The sequence below is a fragment of the Ciona robusta genome, chromosome 12 (assembly GCF_009617815.1).
Source record: "Ciona robusta chromosome 12, ASM961781v2".
NCBI classification, from domain to species: Eukaryota; Metazoa; Chordata; class Ascidiacea; order Phlebobranchia; family Cionidae; genus Ciona; species Ciona robusta.
Window position 1 is genome coordinate 4,607,699 of NC_143246.1, and position 14,887 is coordinate 4,622,585.

Here is a 14,887-nt window from a genome sequence, read left to right on the forward strand (position 1 = left end):
ATATTTAAATGACTATTTTCATTCAAATTCTATATAAAAATTTGACGTTTTAACATATTTGTGCATACAGATGCAGTCGGATATAACAGTGGCCCCCATAATTCGTCGACTGTCAAAATGGCGACTGAAGAACGGTCAAAACGGCGATTTGTATTTGATCAAGCTAAGCCCAACTTAGTAAAGGGGTTAATCAATATTATGCTAATTATTTTAATACGTGCCCACTTTTTGAAAAGAAAAATAAAACAGCATGTTATGTTGAATCGCTGGAAATACGATATGATGGTTTTCAGGCGATGCATCGCCACAACTGTATATAGTCGACCGTGGGAAAATCATAGAGTGTTTATGAATAAATATCTTAAAACTTTTCACACATTTCGTCATAGCCTTCGGGCCAATTTAATTGGCCTGGGAATTTTTTTGCGTGCTTTGGCCGTGCGCATTTTACAACTAAAACATTTAGGTGTTAACAGTTGCAAAAGTAAGTCACAGAAAAATGAAAGCGATATTAATTCTTATTCTCGGTGTTGTTCTGGTGGCCTCTCAGCAACAATGCAGATATGTATGCGAAGATACAGTGCCATGTAACAACAACAACCATAGACACAAAGGGGACAAAGGAGAGACAGGATTTCCCGGAAAAGCTGGACCTAGGGGTGAAAGGGGACCACAGGGGGTCGGACTTCCACAAACATTATCGGAAAATTTAACATCAAGACTTACAGGTTCGTTAATGTCATTGTAAAGTGGGACAAGTAGATGATACATATACTTTATACAGAGCTGGAACTTAAAGTCGAAACATTGCTTCTACCTGTTTCGTGCGCGATGACATCACAAGTCGGGTATCAAATGATGAGGTCACGGCAAATGAAGTATTGCGACGGGGGGTGGGAGGTGACGTATTACAATAACTGGTCATCCGAAACGCGTTCATAATTTCTTTGTGTGGGCCCTCTCCAATATATGATACAAATATTTTTACAGGTTTTTCAGCGCAGATATGATGGCAGTGAAGACTTTCAGCGGAACTGGGAAGATTACAAAGTTGGGTTCGGAAATAATTCTGAAGAATTCTGGTTAGGTAGTTGGCGTGGAATGAATAGTAGGGTGGGGGAAGATGGGACACCTTTTCATTCTATCTTCCTGGCCCATTTGGTAGTAAACAAATAGCAAACAAAGAATTTTAAAGCCGTATCCTCACAACTCCATCAGGCCGTTGTTAAATGTTTAAAACACGATCAGGATGTTTAAATATATTGTGATAAAGGTATCCCATCTTACCCCACGGTACTATATAGCAATAATAATTCAATAGCTATATCTATGCTTAGATGTTTTGTGTTTGCAACTATTATTATTTTTTTTTTGTAAAATAGGGGTAAATATGGAACGTTTCACGATTTTGCGTGTTACGATTTAGGTCTCGAGGCATTGCATCAAATGACGCGGCGCAGTGGGTGCAGACTAAGAGTTGATATATGGGACTATAGCGAAGATCACGCGTTCGCAGAATACAGGTATATATACAATTGAAGGTTTTCGTATAATAGCTATTAAACGTACAAAACAAAAGTAAGCGTTAATAACTTAATTTCTGCATTTTTAAGTTAAAAAGAAGACGTTACGAAAAATAATTGAAACAAAAGTATGTAGTAGGGTGGGGGGAGACGAAACACCTTTAGCACATAATATCTAAATATCCTGATCGTGTTTTAAGTAATTAACAACGGTCTATTGGAGTCGTGGGGATACGGTTTTGTAATTTTTTTAGTGTTCTTAATTTACTGACAAATGGAACGAGAAAATAGAATGAAAATTGCTCCGTCTTATTCCCCACTATATATTATTACTATTGCATTAATTTAGTGAGTTTTCAATCGGAGACGAAGCCAGTTTGTATCATTTATATATCGATGGCTACAGTGGGACAGCGGGCGACAGCATGACATATCATAACAACGTGCCATTCTCTACCATTGACCGTGATAATGATTCGTAAGTATTTTTCTGCTTTTTTATTTGTATAAAACATACGGTTCGGAAATGGTTATTTTCTTTGGATATATAGTAGAATGGGAAAAGATGGGACACCTTTTCATTCTATTTTATCGACCGGTAGTAAACAAAGGACATTCCAAGAAATATAAAACCGTATCCTCAGGACTCCCATAAACCGTTGTTAATTGTTTAAAACACGTTCAGAATATTTAAATATTATGTGCTTAAAGTGTCCCATCTTACCTCAAAGTATTATACAACAAAAAAATCTTTTCATCCAAAATACACTTTACAGTATATTCAGAAAACAACTTTTTTTTACATTGCAAAATAATGAAGATATATTTAATATTTTTATGATATCGACAAAGGCATGCTAGCAGATGTACAATTGATACACATGGACCATCTGGAGGGTGGTGGTTTAAGAATTGCTATAATGCTCGATTGAATGCAGAGTGGGGTCGCTCCAGTGCAAATTGGCATAACAATGTTTGGTATGCGTGGAAAGGCAGCTCAACTGCATTGAAAGCTACTCTTATGAAGATAAGATGCGACTAACGAGAGTTACTACTGGCTTTAACCATATACATTATGTATTATATTTGTGGCAGTAAATGCGCATATTAAAAATGCTTGGAGAAAGAAAAATTGTGTATAGTAAGGTGGGGAAAGATGGGACACTTTTTCCTCCTATTTTCTCGTTCCACTAGGGAATAAACAAAAAAAGAGTAAAAGAACTAAAAAACGTAACCTCGCGACTTCCATAGACCGTTGTTAATTGTTCAAAACACGATCAGGATATTTTAATATTAGCTGCTAAAGTTGGCCCGTCTTCCCCTTAAAATATATATATATGTTATACTAGTTACTTTACGCGCATATTAAAATGCTTAAGAAAAAAAAACGTATATACATTATTCTGCCGATTTTTATGGACTTTCACACAATGAGAGTCGACTTGCCAGCGTCGGACTGGCAATTCCTTTCATCCAACAGTAAGCATATAGAAATTGTTATGCAGTGCCGTCAAATCGTAGCATTGTTTATATCATACAAGGAATCGGACCATAGACATGATATACGGATTCCGATCTTTTAACGTATTATTTTTGAGAACGTACGTGGAGTAATTAACGCGTGTCTGTTAATTTTAGAACGTGCTCATTCATTATAGCTACGCTTTCTTGTTTTATGTTTCTTGGGATAGTTTCACATTTCTCAAACTGTCGCTAACAGGAAACATACTGACTAAAGCATTTCAATCCTTAACTGTCGAGTACATGTGTTCAATGTTTAATCAAGCGCTTATACACATAACACATCAGCAATGTGGGAGAAATACAACACAAACCAAACATGTAATTAAAAGGAAATCGTTATGGTTTATAAGGTGAACATTTTGCAATAAAAAAGGCAATATGAAAATTGTCCAATTATCTAAATGGCTATTTGTATTCAGGTAGTGTAACGTTCTAGGTCGGCAAACAATGCCATTATTTTTATTTTTCATGTTCTGTTGCCAAAACTGGTCTTACATATAAAACTATAGGATGAACTATTGTTGCAACTGATATTACCAACAGAGCAAGGTTGATAGCAGTGAAGTCCCCACCGTATATATTTGTAACCGCTAAAAAGAGTGGATATTGCAGAAGTGCGATAATAGAACCGAATGTAACGGTAATGCTATATACCTTTCCAAAGTGTTCACTTGGAAACGTTGTAAGCAAAAAAGGCGCATTGCCCCCATACAAAAATGACCGAAATACAACTTGCAAGAGAAAACTCAAATACTGTAAACGCAAAACGGGTACTAAGACCATTATGGAGAACAGAATAGCTATAACACTGCTTAGGCCAGTATAAATGGCAACAGATTTCCTAGTAGCTGATTCAACAGTAAATTTACGGGAGAGTTTTTTGATACAAAAGTCAGTGAGAATACCTCCTATCGGAGATACTAAAATGCCGCACAGCTGGATAATACCAAATGAGTTTAAATAGGAGCTGGTTTCATTTCGATTTCCGTGACCAACTTGCACTAACCAAGGCATAATTGTCCCATAAAAGAATTGATTGCGTAACTGCAGAACGCCTAAATGAAAGCAGTTTAATATAAAACTTACACTCAGTAAGCAGGACTTTAGACTCACAGTATTCTTCGGTGCTTCGTCTATAAGTTTTTCATATAGCATAACTTTTTCTTGAGTAACTACTTGCTGTTTGTTTGAGCAGCATTGTATACCGTACTGGAAACCATCTGGTACAGTAGATGGTATATGCATTCGCGGCATAAGAAACAAGAATCGTGCGACCATTAACAAACCACAGACAGCCGCGAAGTACATAATATAAGAGAAGGCAATGCCACTGTCGTAAGAAATTTTCATCAAAGCGAAAGTTAATGCAGAAGAATCGAACGCGCCGTTCAAAACGGCGATCACCAAAACCCGATTTTTTGGGAATAAATTAGAAACAGGAACGTTCGACATGAGAACAGGAAAACCTGAGATCTCGACAAATATCATAGCGAGAAATACAGCCAAAGATTCCTTTCTGGTCGTGACCGCCATGAGTAACCACCCGGCAATGTATAAAGAAACTCCACAAAATCGAAACGCAAGTACCAAATTTATCAAAAATATAACCCCAAACAAACATAAGGGCCGACGAAATGACAGCGGACAGCGTGAAAACTAAAGTTAGCATATTTTCTTGCTCTTTACATACCACTCCTGCATGCCCTTGTAATCCTGACGAAATGGTATTGTTGGCATAACCGACGAAATCCCTACAGAACAAATTAAAGTACCCTTCTTTTTCCAGTATATAACTCATGGAGCCCCATCCGTAAATCATCCCGCTAAAACATAATGTTTCAATTACGGCTGTGAATAGAGACAGCCAGTTCTTTATTTCTTTCATTCTAACTTCTGTTACAATTTTCGTGAGTAATTTCTTATGACATAATCTACTTGTGTATCAGGAAACCTTGGGACTTGAATCACTGTCGTGGGAATACGGACGAGTTCTATCTTCTATAGCTTAGCCGACTTTCACAAACTAAATGCAAGCAGAAATACCCAGTTTATTAAAGACTGATTCCATTTCGATTACTGCGCTATTTAGACGAATACAAATGACGACTGACGTTCCTATGACACCACAACAAAAAATTATTCCCATTACACCACAACAAAAAAGGCGATAATTACAATGTAGACCGTGACAATGGGAACCCTGATTAGTGTAACTACTATATGGCATCATTTCAGATGTTCCACAATAGTCTCGTCGTCCGCTGTTGTTTTTCTATTTAACCTTTTTGTAAATATAACCTCTAAACGAAGTGGGTACCTGGCAGCTTAAACGTTCCCGACTACAAGGTTATAGATTGACTACATTCGGAAGATACAACGCTTTAAAAAAATGACAATCCTCCGAAAAATATTTACCCACAAAGTTACACACATGGTAACTCATCGGCTGGTACGAGGTGTATGTACACCCGTGTTATAACGACTGTCGTTTTCCGGCCACGCGAGGATAAAGTAAGTTACATTCATTCATTTATTTATTCATTCATTTAAGCTTAAGTTTGTGGTTTTTGGCCTTGCATTCTTGCGTCTTCCATTGTCTCAGGAAGGGGAAGCCCCTTTGTTTCCGGGAGAAAACACATGTCGACGACGGAGAAAAACAAAATGGCTGTCATTATGACGTAAGGTAGCGATTGATGAACAACTGTCCCTAAAAATGACATCATAAAATAAATGGCTTGAAAATATAGTGTCATATGATGTGGTTTTTAATTGTTATATGCACTATCTGATAACATATATATATAGTAGGGTGGGGGGAGATGGGACATTTTTTTCATTCTGTTTTCTCGTTCCATTTCAGTATACAAAAACATTTGAAGACTGTTTCCTTACAACTCCCATAGACCGTTGTTAATTGTTTAAAACACGATCGGGATATTTGGATATTATGTTCTAAAAGTCTCCCGTCTTCTCCACCCTACTATATATATAACACTATATGCGGAATTTGAGACTTATACGGTATCTTATTATGGGTACTGTGGGGTAAGATGGATACCATAACAGCTAAATTCCCACGTTAATCTTTTTAACAATTAACAGCACTTTTTAGAGTCTCGGTGGTACGGTTATATGATTCTGTAAATACTATTTGTTTTTACTGCAAAGTGGAACGAGAAAACGGAATGAAAACACGTCCCATATTGTCTCATATACTATATAGTAAGATGGGGAAGATGGGACACCTTTATTACATAATATCCAAGTAACCCAACCTTGTTTTAAATATTCAACAACGGTCTATGGGAGTAGTCAGCATACAGTTTTATAATTCATTGACTGTTCTTTGTTTACTACCAAATGCGACAAGAAAAAAAGAATCAAAATGTGTCCCATCTTCCACCACCCTACTATATATACAGTTAAAAACGTAAATCAAAATTTGTTATTTTCCAAACACATAAAACAATCTGCATTAGCGATCCTGAACTTTATTTTATATTGATGGATCTTGAATAAAAGAAAAGATTTCTTACCTAAGAACAAAATATATGGGACCAAGATGGAGCCAAATCTCGCTATGAAGGAACAAGCACCGTAAGCCTGGTTTCTCATCATTGTAGGAAATAAATCGCCAGTGAATATAAACAACACAGTGTAACAAACTGTCGCGAGTAATTTGCCCAGCATTGCACAAGCCACACTTGCTAATACGTGTACTACGAAAAGAAATAAAAATGAAATATCCATAATATTTGTAAAATTACAAAACTGCAAAACGAATCGATTTTTTTAATATTTATAAAATGACATAACTACAAAAAGAACTGAAAATGAATTCTTTATAGTGTTTATAAAAAACAAAACTGCAAAAACAACTAAAATAAATTCCCCATAATATTTACAAAATAACATAATTGAATATTTTTCTGTTCGATACCGATATCAAAAGATTATATATAGTAGAGTGGAGTAAAATAGGACACCTTTTCGTTCTATTTTCTAATCCCATATGGTAGTAAACAAAGAACATCCAAAGAATTATAAAACCATATCCTCACGACTCCCGTAGACCGCTGTTAATTGTTTAAAACACGATCTGGATACTTTGATATTATGTGCTAAAAGGTGTCCCATCTTTCCCCACCCTATTATAACACTTAATAACATACACGAACATTTTTATGGACTATTATATTCTTACCTTGCTGCATTAGTGGTACTGCTCCCATGCACATAACTGTTAAAGTTGCGAAGAATATAAAACAACGTTTGCACCCAAACTTCTTAATTGCTATGTAACAAACTATATGGGATGGGAATTCAACAGCCGCCGTTAAGAAACTATTCATGTACCGATTGTTTCCAAGATTGTTTGTGTTGAATGTTAGGCCGTAAAACGCCATGTCGACAGAGAACCTGTAGAAAAAAGCAACCATATAGTAGTTTGGCTAAGATAGGACTATTTTCATTTTCTTTTCTCGCGGTTGTGAACAAAGTATATTTAGAGAATTGTATAACCGCCGCGTTACGCCTGTAAGAAAAACGTTGTATATGTTTAAAACACGACCAGGAAATACGGCATTTACATGCTAACGCGGTATTTATAGGCCGCAGTAGGAAAATGCATGTTTTGGAATAGAACTGTTGAACTAAATTGTACGTTATTCACCTCACACTCACACCTGCATTTTTCAAAGTTTTTTACACAGTTTTTTTTACACATTTTCAGAAACGTTACAGATAAGTGAAAGCGGGCACGAGGTGTAAAGTTCATTTTTTTGCTTCGTTAAGTGATACACTAAACTAGACATAGGGTAATGTATAACTGGTATAGACCACAAACCAAGCGTAACTGAGAATGAAGGTTCGTCGTCGAATAAAACCAACTTTAAATAAATCAAGATAATTGTATGACTTCCGTTTTTTATCTGTGTCTTCTGTGGTCAACTGGTTTCTTTCCTGTAAAGCTGGTGTTTAGATGTCTGGTTCCCTAATATGAATTAAATATTGCACAAAGTGTGTCTGGTGATGGATGTACCTGCGTTATAACTTAACAGAATGTAAATGAATTTAACTAAATTGTCCTCGTGTGCTTTTACACCGGTGTTCTGTTTCATATACACTGTGTCTGCTTTCGAGGTAAATACCTTGATATCTATAATGGTACAGGAGCGAATATGTGGCGTGCATAACGTCTAGTAGAGTGGGGGAAGATGGGTCACCTTTTATTCTAATTTGACCCATTTGTTAGTAAACAAAAAGCATTTAAGGAATTATAAAACCGTACCCTTAACCGTTGTTATTCCATAGACCGTTGTTAATTATTTAAAACACGATCGGGTTATTTGAATATAAGGTGTAAATGTGTCCCGTATTCCCCCACCTTACTATGTAACTTTTTTCCTTACTTCGAGGCTGTCTTGATGTTTTTCCTCACAAAGTTTCTCTCCGTTTATTCTTCCAATTTTGGCGTGTACTTTTTCTACTTCACCGTGGTTGCCAGTTTGGCGAAGCCACTTCAGTGTTTCGTATATGAAACTGAAAACAACACATAAGTTACTTACTATACCAACCTCAAACCAAAAAGTATAATGGGTTCAAGGCTCGTCTCTGCTACCGTTGTGGGCGTATATTTCTATGTGTATAAGACACTTAACGGCAATTTCTGATCACTAATGGATTGTCAAATTAAATTGTGAATAATACAGAAAAAACAATCACACACAAAGTTACATACATGGCAACACGTAAGCAGGCACGAGGTGTATGAAACAGAACACCCGTGTTATAACGAATACCGTTCCCCAACCATGCGAGGATTATGCAAGGTACATTCATTCATTGGAACACAAATTGGTTAGCTTACATGAAAACGGGAACAGAAACAACGAACAAAGAAACACCAGTCGACATTATCATCCATCTCCAATTAGGTAGCAGCATAGCCATTGGTGCAACCAGAGTTCCTGACAGTGACTCGCTAACAATTGCTAATATTCCAACAGCTCTACGATAGGAGTTAGGTACGATTTCGTTAACTGAAAATTTGAATTTAAAATGCAGTCAAGAAGTGTTCTCAAAAATTTTAATTAAAAATTCTGAATTTAAAAGCAGTAGACTCGAGTTTTAGGCAAAAGGCAACAAAAGATTGTGGAAAATAAAACAGATATTTATAATCGTTTGGTCAAAAAAAGGTGGCGTTATAACACGGGTGTTCTGTTTCATACACCTCGTGCCTGCTTACGAGTTACCACGTATGTAACTTTGTGAGTGGTTGTTTTTCGGATACCACAAGCCAGAAACATCCTAGCCTATAGGTTATAAGAGACAGGCTGTTAATCATTGTGTTATTTTTCTTTTAAACAGTCGCTTTTACAACTTTTGCGACTTTATTGTCTAAATATAGTAGGGCGGGGAAAGACGGAACGCCTTTAATATCCTAATCGTGTTTTTAACAATTAACAGCGGCCTATGAAAGTCGTAAGGATACTGTTTTATAAATCGTTGAACGTACTTTGTTTACTACCAAATGGGACGAGCATTAAGGAATAAAAAGGTGTCCTATCTTTCCCCACTCTACAACTATTTTTACATGTAATGAACTTACTTATTACTATTCCTGTCATTCCTCGTACAATCATACCAGCGCCCGTGAGAAACATGAACACATACATTGTAGCAAGTATTGGGGATAAGGACATCGCAAGAAGGCTGCTTGCTTCGAGGAAAATGGCGGACAGATAGACTGGTCGTCTTCCGAATCTAAAAACGCAAAAGTTAAGCATATCACCATACGTTTCGAATTATGGGTACGCATTGGTGAAGCGTATAGTATAGTAGAGGTTGGGGGGGGGAGATGGGACACCTGTTTATTCAAATTTCTCGTCTCATTTGGTCGTAAACAAAGAATATTCAGATAAGTAAAAAGCCGTATCTTTACGACTCCCGTATACCGTTGTTTATTGTTTAAAACAGGATCAGGATATTCGGATATTATGTGCTAAAGGTGACCCCCCCACCCTGCTATATAAAAAAATACCATTTTGTTTTGTTTGTTGGTTGAATGACAATTCGTATTGTTTGTTAGTTAAGTTTTAGTTGTGTTTCTACTCATTATTTGTGGTCTTTTGTGTTTTCTTATAGGAGGGTGGGAAAGATGGGGCACCTTTATCACATAATATCCAAATATCCTGATCGTGTTTTAAACAATTACCAACTGTCTTTATGGGAGTCGTAAAGCTATGGTTTTATAATTCTTTGAATGTTCTTTGTTTAGAGAATGAAAGGGTGTTCCGCGTCTTTCCCTACCCTATTATATTATTTTTAGGCCTGGTATTTTGCGTTCCTCATCACTGTTATTTACGCACGACTTGTTTCCCACACTTGTTTTAACATTTCCGCGTGTTCCTTGCCGTTAGTCTAATTGCTGCGTGTCGCGCGTTTTCCTCCTTCGAGTTTTGATGTATCAAGAATTTCAGTTGTACTGTGTTGGCGAATGGTTGTATTATTGTTCTGTTGGCTAAAGGTTATATTATAGTGAACCATTGCGAGTCGTTAAGTAATATTGGGTCGAGCTGTCGTTGTACAAAGGTGTTGTTTAACGGTTAAGTCTATATTTTAATGATTTTCGTTTTGATACTGTTTTTATTAGGTTACATGTTTTTATAGTTAGTCTTATTCATTGAAGCTTATAACATACTACAGCAGTAAGGTGCTGTGATTTGCCGTCAGCATCAGCATTCCGGACCAAATGTAACTTATTTTTCTCTTGTGGCGGGGCAATGACAGTCTTTAACACGGGTGTGTGATTTTATAAAAACTATGAGTCAGACAGATGCGTATATTGTAACAGTCGAAAAGCGGATCATGTTACATTGCACATGCTCACTGCTAAAGAATCATGTCCTAAAAATGGCCCCGCTTTAGATATTTTGAGGCCGGTCACGTGTGTGTGCGCCGAAGCTTACACGAGTGCCATTTCCTACCGTTATCTGCGCATAAATATTGCGTCTCACGTTCATTCGCGCACTTATTTTACCGCTCGCAATAAAACGTTATGCAGTCGCTACATTGGTGACCCAACGTGGTATTTATACGACATAGTACAACCGCCACAAAACATGATGGTTCATTATTTAGTCACTACATATTTTAGTTTATGTATTTTGTTATATAGTGCTGCGGGAGCGCACTTACAAGATGACAAATTAAAAAAATATTATTTTTTATTTGTTCCCCCTAAAAAAGAACCCAAGCCATAATAGGTTTCACAGCATGTAGAATTCGGAGATGGGAAATCTTGAAAAGTTTTGGGAAAAAATCGGAAATCTTTATTTATCTCATCGTATAGAACATACGTTTATATTACAGTAGGTTGGGTCAAGATAGGACACCTTTGGCACATAATATACAAATATCCTTTTCGTATTTTGAACAACCAACATCATATGGGAGTCGTGAGAGTACAGTTTTATAATTCTTTGATTGCTCTTTGTTTGCTACCAAAGGAAGCAAAAAAATAGTAAGAAAATGTGCCCCATCTTTCCCCACCCCACTATATATTAATATATGTTTATATGTACAGCTGTGTTAACATACCGATCAGACAACGTCCCACCGGCAATGGAGCCAACCATAAACCCAAACATTTGAATTGAAATCAGCATAGGTGATAGCCATGCATCTCCACAAACCAACGAAAACTGTAGAAAGGTATATAGTATACTGTGGGGTAAAATGGCATAGCAATAAGACCTAAATCCTCTATATCTTGATCGTGTTTTAAACAATTAACAACGTTCTTTTAGAGTCGCCATGATAAGGCTATATATAGTTCTGTACATATTATTGGTCAAATACCAAATGGGACGAGAAAAGAGAATGAAAACATGTTTCATCTTACAACACCCTACTATAGAAGTGGTAAATAGAAATATTTTTAAAATGCAACAATTCTGTGTCAAATCCCGTGTCCCTACGTCGCTATTACGCATGCGCAGAGGGTGGGAACAAATGTTATGCGCAATCAGCATTTAAAACTGAAGTTTCCAGTTCACCGTAAAGTAAATAAGATATAGTAGGGTGGGGGGATGGTGGACCTTTTCATTCCATTTTGTTGTCACATTTGGTACTATACAAAAAACAATCAAAGAATAATAAAACCGTATCCGTACGACTTCCATAGACTGTTGTTATTAATTTTTTAAATTACGATAAGGATATTTTGATATTATCTGCTAAAAGTGTCCCGTTTTCCCCCACTCTACTATATACGACGTAACCACTCTACAGCTATAATGTGCAGCTTATACGTGATATGGTGTTGTGTCTCACTTCTGTGCTAATGGATTCTACAGCACTGGGTTTCAAAAAACGCCAGCTTTCACAACGAGTGGCGTTATTGTCTTCTAAATCACTTGAATTGTAACTCGAGTCGTTGTGCAAATAACACTGTCTCGGAATTGGTTCAATAGCATCTAAATCCAGACTAAGAAATACGAAATGTTAGTGCCAGCAATTAGATTAAAACTGTGTTTATTTTTAGTAGGATTGGGGAAGATGGGACACCTTCGGCACATAATATCCAAATATCTTGATCGTGTTTTAAACAATAACAACGGAAGTCGTGAGGATACAGCTTTATATTTTTTTAATGTTCTTTATTTACTAGCAAATGGAACGAGAAAATAGAATAAAAAGGTGTCCCATCTTCCCCAACTTGAATGAATAAATGAATAAATGAATGTAACTTACTTTATCCTCGCGTGGCCGGAAAACGACAGTCGTTATCACACGGGTTTAACACCTCGTGCCAGCTTACGAGTTGCCATGTATGTTACTTTGTGGGTGATTATTTTTTTTGAATTTTTTTTATGTATGGCTGATAATTTGGACAACCCATTAGTGCCACTGGGTTGAAGCAATTGTCGTTAAGTGTCTTGCCCAAGGTCACATACGCCCACAATGGTAGCAGCGACGACGGTAGCAGCGACCTTGAACCCATTACCTATGGTTACAGGCAGGCGCGATAACCACTACGCCACGGCGCCGGACGAACTTACTATATAATAAAATATATTTTAAATACCATCGTCAGTCTCATATTCAAATATAATTCAAACATAATCTAACCTTGTATCTGTGGCGTTTTCGTCGCTATTTTGCAAGCAATGATATCCAGGCACATACGTCAGAAACACGTTTTCATAAAGAGGGGACACGCCAATAACTGCTGTAAGACAGAGTAGAGAAATTGCGAGTTTGTAATAAGTTCCACATGTGCTTGATCTTTGCTGTCCCACGTCGTCCATCTTTATGTTATTTCTATGTAACTATACAGAAATCTATTTAAGCCTAAGCCTGGTTCGATACGACGTTTTGGGGGGGGGGGGTCGTTCTCGTCTAACTAGTCGCCGATTTATTCGATTTTGGTTTTTAGTTGCAAAAGTTTAGTCGGTAGATTTTGACCGGCTAAAGGTGGCTGTACACAGTATCCGGAATTCGTCCGTTTTGTCTGTTTTGTCCAGATTTCGCTGCCGCATGCGGACTTGGACATGCGAATTTACACGCCGGATACTGTGTACAGCCACCTTAACTTCTGTGAAGCACAGAAACTTAGTCGGCCGTCTAGAAAAAAAAACGACCAACTTAAGTTCGAGACGAGAATACCACCTCTTGTGTAGCGGTTAACTTTTAATTAATGCACTAAGCTTGTCTATTAAACGTATATGGACTATATCACCTGGTGAAAATTTGTAGGCAGATAAGCTCATTAATGCTGGGCTGTTTTTACTGTTTTCTGTAGCTTATTGTCGTTTGTCTAATAAGAGTTGTAGACCTAGCGTTATGAAATGGTTACTGTTTTTCTGTAGTCGTTATTGCTGTTTAGCTGGAGTGCGAAATATGTAAGGCGAGAATGAAGCGAACCGCGTAGCGGCCCTGCGACTATTAGCTGCTGTTGAGATTGGTGCTAGCCAGAAACTTTACTGTACCCCAAAACTAGCACGAGGTGTATGAAACATAATACCCCTGTTAAAACGACTGTCTTTTTTCTGCCCCCTGCTCTAACCGCGATAAACCGTCACTGTTTGCGTGTGTTAGACAGGTCTGTATATCGTGTTTGATCACTGCAGACTTGTTTGCATAACTAAACGTGTAAACAGCATGGTGCATGGTTTCTATACCGCTTGATTCCTGTGCTATAAGCTATTATCGACTTATAGTCTTAACTACCTTACGTCTGACTGTCGTACTTGTAGTACAGTCTCCAGTGTATTAGCTGTACTGCAGTTAAGCGTTATACACTCTATTTTTAGTATAAAGCTATATTTGAATAAATGAATGAATGTAACTTCCTTTATCCTCGTGTGGCCGGAAAACGACAGTCGTTATAACACGGGTGTTTTGTTTAATATATACCTCGTGCCAGCTTACGAGTAACCAAGCATGTTACTTGCTTTTGTACAGACAAGATCGCTACTTGCGCAAGCATCAGGTCTTCTTGTTTTATTTTACTACTAATGAATGCATGAGTGACACATTAATCCTTGCCTGGCGGGGCAAATAACATCGTTATAACACCAAGGTGATCCTAGAATACAGATATTCTAGCGGCCATTTTCGATACCTTCTACTGGTACCACTAACCTAAAATTTGGACACTGTGCTAACTAGACCTCAGCGGTACCGATTCTGAAATGAAAAATTTAAAATTCGAGAAAATATTAATTATGAATATTAATATTTGTCATAAAAACATATTTATAGAATTTTCTCCCGATCCAGCTTCGAATATGTTATAGCGCTAAGTGATACCTAAAATGGGGTGTCACATTTCA

General features: G+C 37.2%; 3 protein-coding genes across 4 annotated transcripts; 1 reads left to right on the forward strand and 2 right to left on the reverse strand.

The window, feature by feature from the left end:
- The first annotated feature begins 116 nt into the window (after positions 1 to 116).
- Positions 117 to 3,130, forward strand: LOC149727018 (microfibril-associated glycoprotein 4-like). The gene is made up of 6 exons (XM_089889984.1): positions 117 to 728; positions 785 to 900; positions 991 to 1,087; positions 1,427 to 1,523; positions 1,873 to 2,001; positions 2,376 to 3,130. The coding sequence occupies exons 1-6, from the start codon at positions 500 to 502 to the stop codon at positions 2,563 to 2,565; spliced, it is 858 nt and encodes a 285-aa protein (XP_089746110.1). The 5' UTR covers positions 117 to 499; the 3' UTR covers positions 2,566 to 3,130.
- Positions 3,131 to 3,284: 154 nt separating this feature from the next.
- Positions 3,285 to 5,107, reverse strand: LOC149727019 (equilibrative nucleobase transporter 1-like). Its single transcript, XM_089889977.1, has one exon. The coding sequence runs from the start codon at positions 4,578 to 4,580 to the stop codon at positions 3,507 to 3,509; it is 1,074 nt and encodes a 357-aa protein (XP_089746103.1). The 5' UTR covers positions 4,581 to 5,107; the 3' UTR covers positions 3,285 to 3,506.
- Positions 5,108 to 5,563: 456 nt separating this feature from the next.
- On the reverse strand, positions 5,564 to 14,498 carry LOC149727020 (organic cation transporter protein-like). 2 transcript variants are annotated; one of them, XM_089889971.1, is made up of 10 exons: positions 13,182 to 14,498; positions 12,384 to 12,537; positions 11,649 to 11,752; positions 9,658 to 9,812; positions 8,917 to 9,088; positions 8,459 to 8,588; positions 7,894 to 8,009; positions 7,252 to 7,466; positions 6,584 to 6,766; positions 5,564 to 5,754 (listed from the first exon to the last, which is right to left on the reverse strand). In XM_089889971.1, exons 1-10 carry the CDS (start codon positions 13,358 to 13,360, stop codon positions 5,600 to 5,602), a joined length of 1,563 nt encoding a protein of 520 aa, XP_089746097.1. In that variant the 5' UTR covers positions 13,361 to 14,498; the 3' UTR covers positions 5,564 to 5,599. The 2 variants fall into 2 exon arrangements, with proteins under 2 accessions (XP_089746097.1, XP_089746098.1); XM_089889972.1 differs by lacking the exon at positions 11,649 to 11,752 and having other exon boundaries at positions 8,917 to 9,057; positions 13,182 to 14,476.
- Between the last annotated feature and the right edge of the window lie 389 nt (positions 14,499 to 14,887).